This window comes from Bufo bufo, chromosome 2 (assembly GCF_905171765.1).
Source record: "Bufo bufo chromosome 2, aBufBuf1.1, whole genome shotgun sequence".
Lineage (NCBI taxonomy): Eukaryota > Metazoa > Chordata > Amphibia > Anura > Bufonidae > Bufo > Bufo bufo.
This window is the reverse complement of record NC_053390.1, coordinates 839,212,393-839,232,814: the sequence shown is the minus strand read 5'-3', so window position 1 is coordinate 839,232,814 and position 20,422 is coordinate 839,212,393. Positions and strand designations below refer to the sequence as shown.

Below are 20,422 nucleotides of genomic sequence, written 5' to 3'. Positions count from 1 at the left end.
CTCTTCCTCTCTGACACTAACCACTTACAGCCTGCCCCCTTTTCCTCTCTTCTCTCTGACACTGACCACTTACAGCCTGCCCCCCCCCCATTCCTCTCTGACACTGACCACTTACAGCCTTCCCCCCTCTTACTCCCTTCTATCTGACACTAACCACTTACAGCCTGCCCCCCCCTTCCTCTCTGACACAGACCACTTACAGGCTCCCCCCTCTTCCTCTCTGACACTGACCACTTACAGCCTGCCCCCTCTTCCTCTCTTCTCTCTGACACTGACCACTTACAGCCTGCCCCTCCTTCCTCTCTGACACTGACCACTTACAGTCTGCCCCCCCCCCTTCCTCTCTGACACTGACCACTTACAGCCTCCCCCCCTTCCTCTCTGGCACTGACCACTTACAGCCTCCCCCCCTTCCTCTCTGGCACTGACCACTTACAGTCTGCCCCCCCCCCCCTTCCTCTCTGACACTGACCACTTACAGCCTCCCCCCCTTCCTCTCTGGCACTGAACACTTACAGCCTGCCCCCTCTTCCTCTCTTCTCTCTGACACTGACCACTTACAGCCTGCCCCTCTCTTCCTCTCTGGCACTGACCACTTACAGCCTCCCCCCTCTTCCTCACTTCTCTCTGACACTGACCACTTACAGCCTCCCCCCTCTTCCTCACTTCTCTCTGACACTGACCACTTACAGCCTCCCCCCTCTTCCTCGCTTCTCTCTGACACTGACCACTTACAGCCTGCCCCCCCTTCCTCTCTGACACTGACCACTTACAGCCTCCCCCCTCTTCCTCACTTCTCTCTGACACTGACCACTTACAGCCTCCCCCCTCTTCCTCGCTTCTCTCTGACACTGACCACTTACAGCCTGCCCCCCCTTCCTCTCTGACACTGACCACTTACAGCCTGCCCCCCCTTCCTCTCTGACACTGACCATTTACAGCCTTCCCCCCTCCCCATTCACATCCACTGCAGCTGCTCAAACTGCAGCCTACACACTGCATATCGACACCTAACACAGTACACAAATATCACACCTAACACCAGCACTCAGCTACTATACACACACACCGAGTACACACTCCTCACATACTACACATATACACACATCCTGGGAAATATATATACTCCTCACTTACACACATATAAAACAACCGCTACACATGGAGAGACAACTACGCAAAACAGTAAGTGTCCTAAAGGAGGACGTGACCTGTGGAGAAGTCTAGGACATATAAGTGAATTCCTCTCTCTGACTCCAGGTGTATTCCTCTCTCTGACTCCTGGTGTATTTCTCTCTCTGACTCCAGGTGTATTTCCCTCTCTGACTCCAGGTGTATTTCTCTCTCTGACTCCAGGTGTATTTCCCTCTCTGACTCCAGGTGTATTTCTCTCTCTGACTCCTGGTGTATTTCTCTCTCTGACTCCAGGTGTATTCCTCTCTCTGACTCCAGGTGTATTCCTCTCTCTGACTCCAGGTGAATTCCTCTCTCTGACTCCAGGTGTATTCCCCTCTCTGACTCCAGGTGTATTCCCCTCTCTGACTCCAGGTGTATTCCCCTCTCTGACTCCAGGTGTATTCCTCTCTCTGACTCCAGGTGTATTCTTCTCTCTGACTCCAGGTGTATTCCTCTCTCTCTCTGACTACAGGGTTGTTTCCCTCTCTGACTCCAGGTGTATTTCTCTATCTGTTCCTGGTGTATTTCTCTACCTGACTCCTGGTGTATTTCTCTCTCTGACTCCTGGTGTATTTCTCTCTCTGACTCCTGGTGTATTTCTCTCTCTGACTCCAGGTGTATTTCTCTATGTGACTCCAGGTGTATTCCCCTCTCTGACTCCAGGTGTATTCCCCTCTCTGACTCCAGGTGTATTCCCCTCTCTGACTCCAGGTGTATTCCCCTCTCTGACTCCAGGTGTATTCCCCTCTCTGACTCCAGGTGTATTCCCCTCTCTGACTCCAGGTGTATTCCCCTCTCTGACTCCAGGTGTATTCCTCTCTCTGACTCCAGGTGTATTCCTCTCTCTGACTCCAGGTGTATTCCTCTCTCTGACTCCAGGTGTATTTCTCTATTTGACTCTGGGTGTATTCCCCTCTCTGACTCCAGGTGTATTTCTCTATGTGACTCCAGGTGTATTCCCCTCTCTGACTCCAGGTGTATTCCCCTCTCTGACTCCAGGTGTATTCCCCTCTCTGACTCCAGGTGTATTCCCCTCTCTGACTCCAGGTGTATTCCCCTCTCTGACTCCAGGTGTATTCCTCTCTCTGACTCCAGGTGTATTTCTCTATTTGACTCCGGGTGTATCTCTCTCTCTCTGACTCCAGGTGTATTTCTCTATGTGACTCCAGGTGTATTCCCCTCTCTGACTCCAGGTGTATTCCTCTCTCTGACTCCATGGTTGTTTCTCTATGTGACTCCAGGTGTATTTCCCTCTCTGACTCCAGGTGTATTCCTCTCTCTGATTCCAGGTGTATTTCCCTTTCTGATTCCATGTGTACTTCTCTCTCTGACTACAGGTGTATTTCTCTCTCTGACTACAGGTGTACTTATTTATCGGACTCCAGATGTATTTCTCTCTCTGACTTTAGGTGTATCTCTCTCTCTGACACCAGGTGTATTTCTTCATCTGACACCAGGTGTATTTCTCTCTCTCTCTGACACCAGGTGTATCTCTCTCTCTCTCTCTGACACCAGGTGTATTTATTCATCTGACTCCAGGTATATTTCCCTCTCTGACTCCAGGTGTATTTCTCTATGTGACTCCTGGTGTATTTCTCTCTCTGATTCCAGGTGTATTTCTCTCTCTGACTCCAGGTGTATTTCTCTCTCTGACTCCAGGTGTATTTCCCTCTCTGACTCCAGGTGTATTTCCCTCTCTGACTCCAGGTGTATTTCCCTCTCTGACTCCAGGTGTATTTCCCTCTCTGACTCCAGGTGTATTTCCCTCTCTGACTCCAGGTGTATTTCCCTCTCTGACTCCAGGTGTATTTCCCTCTCTGACTCCAGGTGTATTTCCCTCTCTGACTCCAGGTGTATTTCCCTCTCTGACTCCAGGTGTATTTCCCTCTCTGACTCCAGGTGTATTTCCCTCTCTGACTCCAGGTGTATTTCCCTCTCTGACTCCAGGTATATTTCCCTCTCTGACTCCAGGTGAATTCCTCTCTCGGACTCCAGGTGTATTCCTCTCTCTGACTCCAGGTGTATTTCCCTTTCTGATTCCATGTGTACTTCTCTCTCTGACTACAGGTGTATTTCTCTCTCTGACTACAGGTATACTTATTTATCGAACTCCAGATGTATTTCTCTATATGACACGAGGTGTATTTCTCTCTCTGACTGTCACCACCAGACATCTGAGAAGCTCTGACAGATGTCCTTCAGAATCTCCTCCTTGAGGTTCCTTTTGTTTTGCTTTCATTTTCTCATCTCGTTAGCCTCTCTCAGCTGTCATGTAGTTGCACTGATTGCATCCCTTTAAATCCCTTCCCATACTGCATCACTTTGCGGTTTATACAACTTCCTGGAGAGTATGCATGCTGGATGCTACTACTGAGTCTTCTACAGATAAGTTTTGTTCATTCATTTGTATTTTCCTGGTTGCTGGATCCCAGGTGACCCTGACTCCCTCCGTATCAAGTGTAGGGAGCCGGTGGTCGTGTCCCCTCACTATTATAGGGTGTTCAGGTGTTATACAGTCGAGGTACGAGGATATGCGATCTTCTACCATTGAGAATTTTGCATAGGCTGAGCAGTTAGGGAGAGAGTCAGGTCTGTTGCAGGGCTCCCCCTTTTGTTCCTTAGTTTTGGATCCAGTCAGTCGGATCTTCCTTTTGTGTCTTGTTTTCTGTACACCTTCCGTGACACTGACTTTAGGTGTATCTCTTTCTCTGACACCAGGTGTATTTCTTCATCTGACTCCAGGTGTATCTCTCTCTCTGACTCCAGGTGTATCTCTCTCTCTGACTCCAGGTGTATTTCTCTCTCTGACTCCAGGTGTATTTCTCTCTCTGACTTTAGGTGTATTTCTCTCTCTGACTCCAGGTATATTTCCCTCTCTGACTCCAGGTGTATTTCCCTCTCTGACTCCAGGTGAATTCCTCTCTCTGACTCCAGGTGAATTCCTCTCTCTGACTCCAGGTGTATTCCTCTCTCTGACTCCAGGTGTATTTCCCTTTCTGATTCCATGTGTACTTCTCTCTCTGACTACAGGTGTATTTCTCTCTCTGACTACAGGTGTACTTATTTATCGGACTCCAGATGTATTTCTCTATATGACACGAGGTGTATTTCTCTCTCTGACTGTCACCACCAGACATCTGAGAAGCTCTGACAGATGTCCTTCAGAACCTCCTCCTTGAGGTTCCTTTTGTTTTGCTTTCATTTTCTCATCTCGTTAGCCTCTCTCAGCTGTCATGTAGTTGCACTGATTGCATCCCTTTAAATCCCTTCCCATACTGCATCACTTTGCGGTTTATACAAATTCCTGGAGTGTATGCATGCTGGATGCTACTACTGAGTCTTCTACAGATAAGTTTTGTTCATTCATTTGTATTTTCCTGGTTGCTGGATCCCAGGTGACCCTGACTCCCTCCATATCAAGTGTAGGGAGCCGGTGGTCGTGTCCCCTCACTATTATAGGGTGTTCAGGTGTTATACAGTCGAGGTACGAGGATATGCGATCTTCTACCATTGAGAATTTTGCATAGGCTGAGCAGTTAGGGAGAGAGTCAGGTCTGTTGCAGGGCTCCCCCTTTTGTTCCTTAGTTTTGGATCCAGTCAGTCGGATCTTCCTTTTGTGTCTTCTTGTTTTCTGTACACCCTCCGTGACACTGACTTTAGGTGTATCTCTCTCTCTCTCTCTCTCTCTCTGACACCAGGTATATTTCTTCATCTGACTCCAGGTGTATTTTTCTATCTGACTTCTTGTGTATTTCTTTATCTGACTCCAGGTCTATTTCTCTATCTGATTCCAAATGTATATCTCTCTGACTCCATGTGTATTTCTCTATATGACACCTGGTGTATTTTCTTTAATTAATTCCAGGTGCATTTACAGTATCTGATGCCAGATGTTTTCCTTTGTCTGACTCTAGATATATTTCTTTCTGTCTGACACAAGTTGCATATCTCTGTCTGATAATAGGTATTTTTTCTTGCAGGACACAGACATCCAGAAACGTATAGACCATGAGGTCCGGATGCGTGAGGGAGCCGTGAAGCTTCTGGGGGCATGTACTCAAAAAGAACAGGCGCTGGAAGCAGCAAAGAGTCTGCTAGTGTGCAATAGTCGTATCATGACATATATGTCTGAACTACAGCACCGCAAGGAGGAGCAAGTTCTACAACACAGTGCACGCAGGTATGATGGGAAATAACATTGTATGACCGCCCGATCAAATTGCAGGTAACAGGCTGAACGAGATGGACAGATGTCTTTTTTCAGCCTTACAAACTATGTTACTATGACCTTAGTAATGTGTACTGGACCATAAAGAGTGGCCAGAGAGAACGGTGTCACTGCTGTACCTCAGTATTATATGGTGATGACTGGACATCCAGTAATGTGTATACAGTCAGAGGCAGAGGAGACATGGTCTGTGTCACTCCTGTACCTCAGTATTATATGGAGATGACTGGACATCCAGTAATGTGTATACAGTCAGAGGCAGAGGAGACATGGTCTGTGTCACTGCTGTACCTCAGTATTATATGGTGATGACTGGACATCCAGTAATGTGTATACAGTCAGAGGCAGGGGAGACATGGTCTGTGTCACTGCTGTACCTCAGTATTATATGGTGATGACTGGACATCCAGTAATGTGTATACAGTCAGAGGCAGAGGAGACATGGTCTGTGTCACTGCTGTACCTCAGTATTATATGGTGATGACTGGACATCCAGTAATGTGTATACAGTCAGAGGCAGGGGAGACATGGTCTGTGTCACTCCTGTACCTCAGTATTATATAGTGATGACTGGACATCCAGTAATGTGTATACAGTCAGAGGCAGGGGAAACATGGTCTGTGTCACTGCTGTACCTCAGTATTATATGGTGATGACTGGACATCCAGTAATGTGTATACAGTCAGAGGCAGAGGAGACATGGTCTGTGTCACTGCTGTACCTCAGTATTATATGGTGATGACTGGACATCCAGTAATGTGTATACAGTCAGAGGCAGAGGAGACATGGTCTGTGTCACTGCTGTACCTCAGTATTATATGGTGATGACTGGACATCCAGTAATGTGTATACAGTCAGAGGCAGGGGAGACATGGTCTGTGTCACTCCTGTACCTCAGTATTATATGGTGATGACTGGACATCCAGTAATGTGTATACAGTCAGAGGCAGAGGAGACATGGTCTGTGTCACTCCTGTACCTCAGTATTATATGGTGATGACTGGACATCCAGTAATGTGTATACAGTCAGAGGCAGAGGAGACATGGTCTGTGTCACTGCTGTACCTCAGTATTATATGGTGATGACTGGACATCCAGTAATGTGTATACAGTCAGAGGCAGGGGAGACATGGTCTGTGTCACTGCTGTACCTCAGTATTATATGGAGATGACTGGACATCCAGTAATGTGTATACAGTCAGAGGCAGAGGAGACATGGTCTGTGTCACTGCTGTACCTCAGTATTATATGGAGATGACTGGACATCCAGTAATGTGTATACAGTCAGAGGCAGAGGAGACATGGTCTGTGTCACTGCTGTACCTCAGTATTATATGGTGATGACTGGACATCCAGTAATGTGTATACAGTCAGAGGCAGGGGAGACATGGTCTGTGTCACTCCTGTACCTCAGTATTATATGGTGATGACTGGACATCCAGTAATGTGTATACAGTCAGAGGCAGAGGAGACATGGTCTGTGTCACTCCTGTACCTCAGTATTATATGGTGATGACTGGACATCCAGTAATGTGTATACAGTCAGAGGCAGAGGAGACATGGTCTGTGTCACTGCTGTACCTCAGTATTATATGGAGATGACTGGACATCCAGTAATGTGTATACAGTCAGAGGCAGGGGAGACATGGTCTGTGTCACTCCTGTACCTCAGTATTATATGGTGATGACTGGACATCCAGTAATGTGTATACAGTCAGAGGCAGGGGAGACATGGTCTGTGTCACTCCTGTACCTCAGTATTATATGGTGATGACTGGACATCCAGTAATGTGTATACAGTCAGAGGCAGGGGAGACATGATCGGTGTCACTCCTGTACCTCAGTATTATATGGTGATGACTGGACATCCAGTAATGTGTATACAGTCAGAGGCAGAGGAGACATGGTCTGTGTCACTCCTGTACCTCAGTATTATATGGAGATGACTGGACATCCAGTAATGTGTATACAGTCAGAGGCAGAGGAGACATGGTCTGTGTCACTGCTGTACCTCAGTATAATATGGTGATGACTGGACATCCAGTAATGTGTATACAGTCAGAGGCAGAGGAGACATGGTCTGTGTCACTCCTGTACCTCAGTATTATATGGTGATGACTGGACATCCAGTAATGTGTATACAGTCAGAGGCAGAGGAGACATGGTCTGTGTCACTGCTGTACCTCAGTATTATATGGTGATGACTGGACATCCAGTAATGTGTATACAGTCAGAGGCAGAGGAGACATGGTCTGTGTCACTCCTGTACCTCAGTATTATATGGTGATGACTGGACATCCAGTAATGTGTATACAGTCAGAGGCAGAGGAGACATGATCTGTGTCACTGCTGTACCTCAGTATTATATGGTGATGACTGGACATCCAGTAATGTGTATACAGTCAGAGGCAGAGGAGACATGATCGGTGTCACTCCTGTACCTCAGTATTATATGGTGATGACTGGACATCCAGTAATGTGTATACAGTCAGAGGCAGAGGAGACATGATCTGTGTCACTGCTGTACCTCAGTATTATATGGAGATGACTGGACATCCAGTAATGTGTATACAGTCAGAGGCAGAGGAGACATGGTCTGTGTCACTCCTGTACCTCAGTATTATATGGTGATGACTGGACATCCAGTAATGTGTATACAGTCAGAGGCAGAGGAGACATGGTCTGTGTCACTGCTGTACCTCAGTATTATATGGAGATGACTGGACATCCAGTAATGTGTATACAGTCAGAGGCAGAGGAGACATGGTCTGTGTCACTGCTGTACCTCAGTATTTTATGGAGATGACTGGACATCCAGTAATGTGTATACAGTCAGAGGCAGGGGAGACATGGTCTGTGTCACTCATGTACCTCAGTATTATATGGTGATGACTGGACATCCAGTAATGTGTATACAGTCAGAGGCAGGGGAGACATGGTCTGTGTCACTCCTGTACCTCAGTATTATATGGAGATGACTGGACATCCAGTAATGTGTATACAGTCAGAGGCAGGGGAGACATGATCTGTGTCACTCCTGTACCTCAGTATTATATGGAGATGACTGGACATCCAGTAATGTGTATACAGTCAGAGGCAGGGGAGACATGGATCTGTGTCACTCCTGTACCTCAGTATTATATGGAGATGACTGGACATCCAGTAATGTGTATACAGTCAGAGGCAGGGGAGACATGGTCTGTGTCACTGCTGTACCTCAGTATTATATGGAGATGACTGGACATCCAGTAATGTGTATACAGTCAGAGGCAGGGGAGACATGGTCTGTGTCACTGCTGTACCTCAGTATTATATGGTGATGACTGGACATCCAGTAATGTGTATACAGTCAGAGGCAGAGGAGACATGTCTGTGTCACTCCTGTACCTCAGTATTATATGGTGATGACTGGACATCCAGTAATGTGTATACAGTCAGAGGCAGAGGAGACATGGTCTGTGTCACTCCTGTACCTCAATATTATATGGTGATGACTGGACATCCAGTAATGTGTATACAGTCAGAGGCAGAGGAGACATGGTCTGTGTCACTGCTGTACCTCAGTATTATATGGAGATGACTGGACATCCAGTAATGTGTATACAGTCAGAGGCAGAGGAGACATGGTCTGTGTCACTGCTGTACCTCAGTATTATATGGTGATGACTGGACATCCAGTACTGTGTATACAGTCAGAGGCAGGGGAGACATGGTCTGTGTCACTCCTGTACCTCAGTATTATATGGAGATGACTGGACATCCAGTAATGTGTATACAGTCAGAGGCAGAGTAGACATGGTCTGTGTCACTCCTGTACCTCAGTATTATATGGTGATGACTGGACATCCAGTAATGTGTATACAGTCAGAGGCAGAGGAGACGTGGTCTGTGTCACTGCTGTACCTCAGTATTATATGGTGATGACTGGACATCCAGTAATGTGTATACAGTCAGAGGCAGAGGAGACATGATCTGTGTCACTGCTGTACCTCAGTATTATATGGAGATGACTGGACATCCAGTAATGTGTATACAGTCAGATGCAGAGGAGACATGGTCTGTGTCACTGCTGTACCTCAGTATTATATGGAGATGACTGGACATCCGGTAATGTGTATACAGTCAGAGGCAGGGGAGACATGGTCTGTGTCACTCCTGTACCTCAGTATTATATGGAGATGACTGGACATCCAGTAATGTGTATACAGTCAGAGGCAGAGTAGACATGGTCTGTGTCACTCCTGTACCTCAGTATTATATGGTGATGACTGGACATCCAGTAATGTGTATACAGTCAGAGGCAGAGGAGACGTGGTCTGTGTCACTGCTGTACCTCAGTATTATATGGTGATGACTGGACATCCAGTAATGTGTATACAGTCAGAGGCAGAGGAGACATGATCTGTGTCACTGCTGTACCTCAGTATTATATGGAGATGACTGGACATCCAGTAATGTGTATACAGTCAGAGGCAGGGGAGACATGGTCTGTGTCACTCCTGTACCTCAGTATTATATGGTGATGACTGGACATCCAGTAATGTGTATACAGTCAGAGGCAGGGGAGACATGGTCTGTGTCACTCCTGTACCTCAGTATTATATAGTGATGACTGGACATCCAGTAATGTGTATACAGTCAGAGGCAGAGGAGACATGGTCTGTGTCACTGCTGTACCTCAGTATTATATGGAGATGACTGGACATCCAGTAATGTGTATACAGTCAGAGGCAGGGGAGACATGGTCTGTGTCACTCCTGTACCTCAGTATTATATGGTGATGACTGGACATCCAGTAATGTGTATACAGTCAGAGGCAGAGGAGACATGATCTGTGTCACTCCTGTACCTCAGTATTATATGGTGATGACTGGACATCCAGTAATGTGTATACAGTCAGAGGCAGGGGAGACATGGTCTGTGTCACTCCTGTACCTCAGTATTATATGGTGATGACTGGACATCCAGTAATGTGTATACAGTCAGAGGCAGAGGAGACATGGTCTGTGTCACTCCTGTACCTCAGTATTATATGGTGATGACTGGACATCCAGTAATGTGTATACAGTCAGAGGCAGGGAGACATGGTCTGTGTCACTCCTGTACCTCAGTATTATATGGAGATGACTGGACATCCAGTAATGTGTATACAGTCAGAGGCAGGGGAGACATGGTCTGTGTCACTGCTGTACCTCAGTATTATATGGAGATGACTGGACATCCAGTAATGTGTATACAGTCAGAGGCAGAGGAGACATGGTCTGTGTCACTCCTGTACCTCAGTATTATATGGTGATGACTGGACATCCAGTAATGTGTATACAGTCAGAGGCAGAGGAGACATGGTCTGTGTCACTCCTGTACCTCAGTATTATATGGTGATGACTGGACATCCAGTAATGTGTATACAGTCAGAGGCAGAGGGAGACATGGTCTGTGTCACTCCTGTACCTCAGTATTATATGGTGATGACTGGACATCCAGTAATGTGTATACAGTCAGAGGCAGGGGAGACATGGTCTGTGTCACTCCTGTACCTCAGTATTATATGGTGATGACTGGACATCCAGTAATGTGTATACAGTCAGAGGCAGGGGAGACATGGTCTGTGTCACTGCTGTACCTCAGTATTATATGGTGATGACTGGACATCCAGTAATGTGTATACAGTCAGAGGCAGGGGAGACATGATCTGTGTCACTCCTGTACCTCAGTATTATATGGAGATGACTGGACATCCAGTAATGTGTATACAGTCAGAGGCAGAGGAGACATGGTCTGTGTCACTCCTGTACCTCAGTATTATATGGTGATGACTGGACATCCAGTAATGTGTATACAGTCAGAGGCAGAGGAGACATGGTCTGTGTCACTTCTGTACCTCAGTATTATATGGTGATGACTGGACATCCAGTAATGTGTATACAGTCAGAGGCAGGGGAGACATGGTCTGTGTCACTGCTGTACCTCAGTATTATATGGTGATGACTGGACATCCAGTAATGTGTATACAGTCAGAGGCAGGGGAGACATGGTCTGTGTCACTCCTGTACCTCAGTATTATATGGTGATGACTGGACATCCAGTACTGTGTATACAGTCAGAGGCAGAGGAGACATGATCTGTGTCACTCCTGTACCTCAGTATTATATGGAGATGACTGGACATCCAGTAATGTGTATACAGTCAGAGGCAGAGGAGACATGGTCTGTGTCACTCCTGTACCTCAGTATTATATGGTGATGACTGGACATCCAGTAATGTGTATACAGTCAGAGGCAGGGGAGACATGGTCTGTGTCACTGCTGTACCTCAGTATTATATGGAGATGACTGGACATCCAGTAATGTGTATACAGTCAGAGGCAGAGGAGACATGGTCTGTGTCACTGCTGTACCTCAGTATTATATGGAGATGACTGGACATCCAGTAATGTGTATACAGTCAGAGGCAGAGGAGACATGGTCTGTGTCACTGCTGTACCTCAGTATTATATGGAGATGACTGGACATCCAGTAATGTGTATACAGTCAGAGGCAGGGGAGACATGGTCTGTGTCACTGCTGTACCTCAGTATTATATGGAGATGACTGGACATCCAGTAATGTGTATACAGTCAGAGGCAGGGGAGACATGGTCTGTGTCACTCCTGTACCTCAGTATTATATGGAGATGACTGGACATCCAGTAATGTGTATACAGTCAGAGGCAGGGGAGACATGGTCTGTGTCACTCATGTACCTCAGTATTATATGGAGATGACTGGACATCCAGTAATGTGTATACAGTCAGAGGCAGAGTAGACGTGGTCTGTGTCACTCATGTACCTCAGTATTATATGGAGATGACTGGACATCCAGTAATGTGTATACAGTCAGAGGCAGAGGAGACGTGGTCTGTGTCACTCCTGTACCTCAGTATTATATGGTGATGACTGGACATCCAGTAATGTGTATACAGTCAGAGGCAGAGGAGACATGGTCTGTGTCACTCCTGTACCTCAGTATTATATGGTGATGACTGGACATCCAGTAATGTGTATACAGTCAGAGGCAGAGTAGACATGGTCTGTGTCACTCATGTACCTCAGTATTATATGGAGATGACTGGACATCCAGTAATGTGTATACAGTCAGAGGCAGAGGAGACATGGTCTGTGTCACTGCTGTACCTCAGTATTATATGGAGATGACTGGACATCCAGTAATGTGTATACAGTCAGAGGCAGAGGAGACATGGTCTGTGTCACTCCTGTACCTCAGTATTATATGGAGATGACTGGACATCCAGTAATGTGTATACAGTCAGAGGCAGAGGAGACATGGTCTGTGTCACTGCTGTACCTCAGTCTTATATGGAGATGACTGGACATCCAGTAATGTGTATACAGTCAGAGGCAGAGGAGACATGGTCTGTGTCACTCCTGTACCTCAGTATTATATGGAGATGACTGGACATCCAGTAATGTGTATACAGTCAGAGGCAGAGGAGACATGGTCTGTGTCACTCCTGTACCTCAGTATTATATGGAGATGACTGGACATCCAGTAATGTGTATAGAGGCAGAGGAGACATGATCTGTGTCACTCCTGTACCTCAGTATTATATGGTGATGACTGGACATCCAGTAATGTGTATACAGTCAGAGGCAGAGGAGACATGATCTGTGTCACTGCTGTACCTCAGTATTATATGGTGATGACTGGACATCCAGTAATGTGTATACAGTCAGAGGCAGGGGAGACATGGTCTGTGTCACTGCTGTACCTCAGTATTATATGGTGATGACTGGACATCCAGTAATGTGTATACAGTCAGAGGCAGAGGAGACATGGTCTGTGTCACTGCTGTACCTCAGTATTATATGGTGATGACTGGACATCCAGTAATGTGTATACAGTCAGAGGCAGAGGAGACATGGTCTGTGTCACTCCTGTACCTCAGTATTATATGGAGATGACTGGACATCCAGTAATGTGTATACAGTCAGAGGCAGGGGAGACATGGTCTGTGTCACTGCTGTACCTCAGTATTATATGGTGATGACTGGACATCCAGTACTGTGTATACAGTCAGAGGCAGAGGAGACATGGTCTGTGTCACTGCTGTACCTCAGTATTATATGGTGATGACTGGACATCCAGTAATGTGTATACAGTCAGAGGCAGAGGAGACATGGTCTGTGTCACTCTGTACCTCAGTATTATATGGAGATGACTGGACATCCAGTAATGTGTATACAGTCAGAGGCAGAGGAGACATGGTCTGTGTCACTGCTGTACCTCAGTATTATATGGTGATGACTGGACATCCAGTACTGTGTATACAGTCAGAGGCAGGGAGACATGGTCTGTGTCACTGCTGTACTCAGTATTATATGGTGATGACTGGACATCCAGTAATGTGTATACAGTCAGAGGCAGAGGAGACATGGTCTGTGTCACTCCTGTACCTCAGTATTATATGGTGATGACTGGACATCCAGTAATGTGTATACAGTCAGAGGCAGGGGAGACATGGTCTGTGTCACTGCTGTACCTCAGTATTATATGGAGATGACTGGACATCCAGTAATGTGTATACAGTCAGAGGCAGAGGAGACATGATCGGTGTCACTCCTGTACCTCAGTATTATATGGTGATGACTGGACATCCAGTAATGTGTATACAGTTCAGAGGCAGAGGAGACATGATCTGTGTCACTGCTGTACCTCAGTATTATATGGTGATGACTGGACATCCAGTAATGTGTATACAGTCAGAGGCAGAGGAGACATGGTCTGTGTCACTCCTGTACCTCAGTATTATATGGTGATGACTGGACATCCAGTAATGTGTATACAGTCAGAGGCAGAGGAGACATGGTCTGTGTCACTGCTGTACCTCAGTATTATATGGTGATGACTGGACATCCAGTAATGTGTATACAGTCAGAGGCAGAGGAGACATGGTCTGTGTCACTGCTGTACCTCAGTATTATATGGTGATGACTGGACATCCAGTAATGTGTATACAGTCAGAGGCAGAGGAGACATGGTCTGTGTCACTGCTGTACCTCAGTATTATATGGTGATGACTGGACATCCAGTAATGTGTATACAGTCAGAGGCAGAGGAGACATGGTCTGTGTCACTGCTGTACCTCAGTATTATATGGTGATGACTGGACATCCAGTAATGTGTATACAGTCAGAGGCAGAGGAGACATGGTCTGTGTCACTGCTGTACCTCAGTATTATATGGTGATGACTGGACATCCAGTAATGTGTATACAGTCAGAGGCAGAGGAGACATGGTCTGTGTCACTGCTGTACCTCAGTATTATATGGTGATGACTGGACATCCAGTAATGTGTATACAGTCAGAGGCAGAGGAGACATGGTCTGTGTCACTGCTGTACCTCAGTATTATATGGTGATGACTGGACATCCAGTAATGTGTATACAGTCAGAGGCAGAGGAGACATGGTCTGTGTCACTGCTGTACCTCAGTATTATATGGTGATGACTGGACATCCAGTAATGTGTATACAGTCAGAGGCAGAGGGAGACATGGTCTGTGTCACTCCTGTACCTCAGTATTATATGGTGATGACTGGACATCCAGTAATGTGTATACAGTCAGAGGCAGAGGAGACATGGTCTGTGTCACTGCTGTACCTCAGTATTATATGGTGATGACTGGACATCAGTAATGTGTATACAGTCAGAGGCAGAGGAGACATGGTCTGTGTCACTGCTGTACCTCAGTATTATATGGTGATGACTGGACATCCAGTAATGTGTATACAGTCAGAGGCAGAGGAGACATGGTCTGTGTCACTCCTGTACCTCAGTATTATATGGTGATGACTGGACATCCAGTAATGTGTATACAGTCAGAGGCAGAGGAGACATGGTCTGTGTCACTGCTGTACCTCAGTATTATATGGTGATGACTGGACATCCAGTAATGTGTATACAGTCAGAGGCAGAGGAGACATGGTCTGTGTCACTGCTGTACCTCAGTATTATATGGAGATGACTGGACATCCAGTAATGTGTATACAGTCAGAGGCAGAGGAGACATGGTCTGTGTCACTGCTGTACCTCAGTATTATATGGTGATGACTGGACATCCAGTAATGTGTATACAGTCAGAGGCAGAGGAGACATGGTCTGTGTCACTGCTGTACCTCAGTATTATATGGTGATGACTGGACATCCAGTAATGTGTATACAGTCAGAGGCAGAGGAGACATGGTCTGTGTCACTGCTGTACCTCAGTATTATATGGAGATGACTGGACATCCAGTAATGTGTATACAGTCAGAGGCAGAGGAGACATGGTCTGTGTCACTCCTGTACCTCAGTATTATATGGAGATGACTGGACATCCAGTAATGTGTATACAGTCAGAGGCAGAGGAGACATGGTCTGTGTCACTGCTGTACCTCAGTATTATATGGAGATGACTGGACATCCAGTAATGTGTATACAGTCAGAGGCAGAGGAGACATGATCTGTGTCACTGCTGTACCTCAGTATTATATGGTGATGACTGGACATCCAGTAATGTGTATACAGTCAGAGGCAGAGGAGACATGATCTGTGTCACTGCTGTACCTCAGTATTATATGGTGATGACTGGACATCCAGTAATGTGTATACAGTCAGAGGCAGAGGAGACATGGTCTGTGTCACTGCTGTACCTCAGTATTATATGGTGATGACTGGACATCCAGTAATGTGTATACAGTCAGAGGCAGAGGAGACATGGTCTGTGTCACTGCTGTACCTCAGTATTATATGGAGATGACTGGACATCCAGTAATGTGTATACAGTCAGAGGCAGAGGAGACATGGTCTGTGTCACTCCTGTACCTCAGTATTATATGGAGATGACTGGACATCCAGTAATGTGTATACAGTCAGAGGCAGAGGAGACATGGTCTGTGTCACTGCTGTACCTCAGTATTATATGGAGATGACTGGACATCCAGTAATGTGTATACAGTCAGAGGCAGGGAGACATGGTCTGTGTCACTGCTGTACCTCAGTATTATATGGAGATGACTGGACATCCAGTAATGTGTATACAGTCAGAGGCAGGGGAGACATGGTCTGTGTCACTGCTGTACCTCAGTATTATATGGAGATGACTGGACATCCAGTAATGTGTATACAGTCAGAGGCAGAGGAGACATGGTCTGTGTCACTGCTGTACCTCAGTATTATATGGAGATGACTGGACATCCAGTAATGTGTATACAGTCAGAGGCAGAGGAGACATGGTCTGTGTCACTGCTGTACCTCAGTATTATATGGTGATGACTGGACATCCAGTAATGTGTATACAGTCAGAGGCAGAGGAGACATGGTCTGTGTCACTCCTGTACCTCAGTATTATATGGTGATGACTGGACATCCAGTAATGTGTATACAGTCAGAGGCAGAGGAGACATGATCTGTGTCACTCCTGTACCTCAGTATTATATGGAGATGACTGGACATCCAGTAATGTGTATACAGTCAGAGGCAGAGGAGACATGGTCTGTGTCACTGCTGTACCTCAGTATTATATGGAGATGACTGGACATCCAGTAATGTGTATACAGTCAGAGGCAGAGGAGACATGGTCTGTGTCACTGCTGTACCTCAGTATTATATGGTGATGACTGGACATCCAGTAATGTGTATACAGTCAGAGGCAGAGGAGACATGGTCTGTGTCACTGCTGTACCTCAGTATTATATGGTGATGACTGGACATCCAGTAATGTGTATACAGTCAGAGGCAGAGGAGACATGGTCTGTGTCACTGCTGTACCTCAGTATTATATGGTGATGACTGGACATCCAGTAATGTGTATACAGTCAGAGGCAGAGGAGACATGGTCTGTGTCACTGCTGTACCTCAGTATTATATGGAGATGACTGGACATCCAGTAATGTGTATACAGTCAGAGGCAGAGGAGACATGGTCTGTGTCACTCCTGTACCTCAGTATTATATGGAGATGACTGGACATCCAGTAATGTGTATACAGTCAGAGGCAGGGGAGACATGGTCTGTGTCACTCCTGTACCTCAGTATTATATGGAGATGACTGGACATCCAGTAATGTGTATACAGTCAGAGGCAGGGGAGACATGGTCTGTGTCACTCCTGTACCTCAGTATTATATGGTGATGACTGGACATCCAGTAATGTGTATACAGTCAGAGGCAGGGGAGACATGGTCTGTGTCACTGCTGTACCTCAGTATTATATGGTGATGACTGGACATCCAGTAATGTGTATACAGTCAGAGGCAGAGGAGACATGGTCTGTGTCACTGCTGTACCTCAGTATTATATGGTGATGACTGGACATCCAGTAATGTGTATACAGTCAGAGGCAGGGGAGACATGGTCTGTGTCACTGCTGTACCTCAGTATTATATAGTGATGACTGGACATCCAGTAATGTGTATACAGTCAGAGGCAGGGGAGACATGATCTGTGTCACTGCTGTACCTCAGTATTATATGGTGATGACTGGACATCCAGTAATGTGTATACAGTGAGAGGCAGAGGAGACATGGTCTGTGTCACTGCTGTACCTCAGTATTATATGGAGATGACTGGACATCCAGTAATGTGTATACAGTCAGAGGCAGGGGAGACATGGTCTGTGTCACTCCTGTACCTCAGTATTATATGGAGATGACTGGACATCCAGTAATGTGTATACAGTCAGAGGCAGGGGAGACATGGTCTGTGTCACTCCTGTACCTCAGTATTATATGGTGATGACTGGACATCCAGTAATGTGTATACAGTCAGAGGCAGAGGAGACATGGTCTGTGTCACTCCTGTACCTCAGTATTATATGGTGATGACTGGACATCCAGTAATGTGTATACAGTCAGAGGCAGAGGAGACATGGTCTGTGTCACTCCTGTACCTCAGTATTATATGGAGATGACTGGACATCCAGTAATGTGTATACAGTCAGAGGCAGAGGAGACATGGTCTGTGTCACTCCTGTACCTCAGTATTATATGGTGATGACTGGACATCCAGTAATGTGTATACAGTCAGAGGCAGGGGAGACATGGTCTGTGTCACTGCTGTACCTCAGTATTATATGGTGATGACTGGACATCCAGTAATGTGTATACAGTCAGAGGCAGAGGAGACATGGTCTGTGTCACTCCTGTACCTCAGTATTATATGGAGATGACTGGACATCCAGTAATGTGTATACAGTCAGAGGCAGAGGAGACATGGTCTGTGTCACTCCTGTACCTCAGTATTATATGGAGATGACTGGACATCCAGTAATGTGTATACAGTCAGAGGCAGAGGAGACATGGTCTGTGTCACTCCTGTACCTCAGTATTATATGGGGATGACTGGACATCCAGTAATGTGTATACAGTCAGAGGCAGGGGAGACATGGTCTGTGTCACTGCTGTACCTCAGTATTATATGGTGATGACTGGACATCCAGTAATGTGTATACAGTCAGAGGCAGGGGAGACATGGTCTGTGTCACTGCTGTACCTCAGTATTATATGGAGATGACTGGACATCCAGTAATGTGTATACAGTCAGAGGCAGAGGAGACATGGTCTGTGTCACTCCTGTACCTCAGTATTATATGGTGATGACTGGACATCCAGTAATGTGTATACAGTCAGAGGCAGAGGAGACATGGTCTGTGTCACTGCTGTACCTCAGTATTATATGGTGATGACTGGACATCCAGTAATGTGTATACAGTCAGAGGCAGAGGAGACATGGTCTGTGTCACTCCTGTACCTCAGTATTATATGGAGATGACTGGACATCCAGTAATGTGTATAGAGGCAGAGGAGACATGATCTGTGTCACTCCTGTACCTCAGTATTATATGGTGATGACTGGACATCCAGTAATGTGTATACAGTCAGAGGCAGAGGAGACATGATCTGTGTCACTGCTGTACCTCAGTATTATATGGAGATGACTGGACATCCAGTAATGTGTATACAGTCAGAGGCAGAGGAGACATGATCTGTGTCACTGCTGTACCTCAGTATTATATAGTGATGACTGGACATCCAGTACTGTGTATACAGTCAGAGGCAGAGGAGACATGGTCTGTGTCACTCCTGTACCTCAGTATTATATGGTGATGACTGGACATCCAGTAATGTGTATACAGTCAGAGGCAGGGGAGACATGATCTGTGTCACTGCTGTACCTCAGTATTATATGGAGATGACTGGACATCCAGTAATGTGTATACAGTCAGAGGCAGGGGAGACATGGTCTGTGTCACTCCTGTACCTCAGTATTATATGGTGATGACTGGACATCCAGTAATGTGTATACAGTCAGAGGCAGGGGAGACATGATCTGTGTCACTCCTGTACCTCAGTATTATATGGTGATGACTGGACATCCAGTAATGTGTATACAGTCAGAGGCAGGGGAGACATGGTCTGTGTCACTGCTGTACCTCAGTATTATATGGTGATGACTGGACATCCAGTAATGTGTATACAGTCAGAGGCAGAGGAGATATGGTCTGTGTCACTCCTGTACCTCAGTATTATATGGAGATGACTGGACATCCAGTAATGTGTATACAGTCAGAGGCAGAGGAGACATGGTCTGTGTCACTCCTGTACCTCAGTATTATATGGTGATGACTGGACATCCAGTAATGTGTATACAGTCAGAGGCAGGGGAGACATGGTCTGTGTCACTCCTGTACCTCAGTATTATATGGAGATGACTGGACATCCAGTAATGTGTATACAGTCAGAGGCAGAGGAGACATGGTCTGTGTCACTGCTGTACCTCAGTATTATATGGAGATGACTGGACATCCAGTAATGTGTATACAGTCAGAGGCAGAGGAGACATGATCTGTGTCACTGCTGTACCTCAGTATTATATGGTGATGACTGGACATCCAGTAATGTGTATACAGTCAGAGGCAGAGGAGACATGATCTGTGTCACTGCTGTACCTCAGTATTATATGGTGATGACTGGACATCCAGTAA

At 46.2% G+C, this 20,422-nt stretch overlaps 1 protein-coding gene across 4 annotated transcripts in view; it reads left to right on the top strand.

Moving 5' to 3' along the window:
- Positions 1-20,422, top strand: part of RTKN (rhotekin) — a 92,941-nt gene that overhangs the window by 36,662 nt on the left and 35,857 nt on the right. For all 4 annotated transcript variants that reach the window (XM_040419468.1, XM_040419471.1, XM_040419470.1 and 1 more), the window contains one exon: positions 5,157-5,356. In XM_040419468.1, coding sequence (XP_040275402.1) covers positions 5,157-5,356 — 200 coding nt within the window. The remainder of the gene's footprint in view (positions 1-5,156; positions 5,357-20,422) is intronic.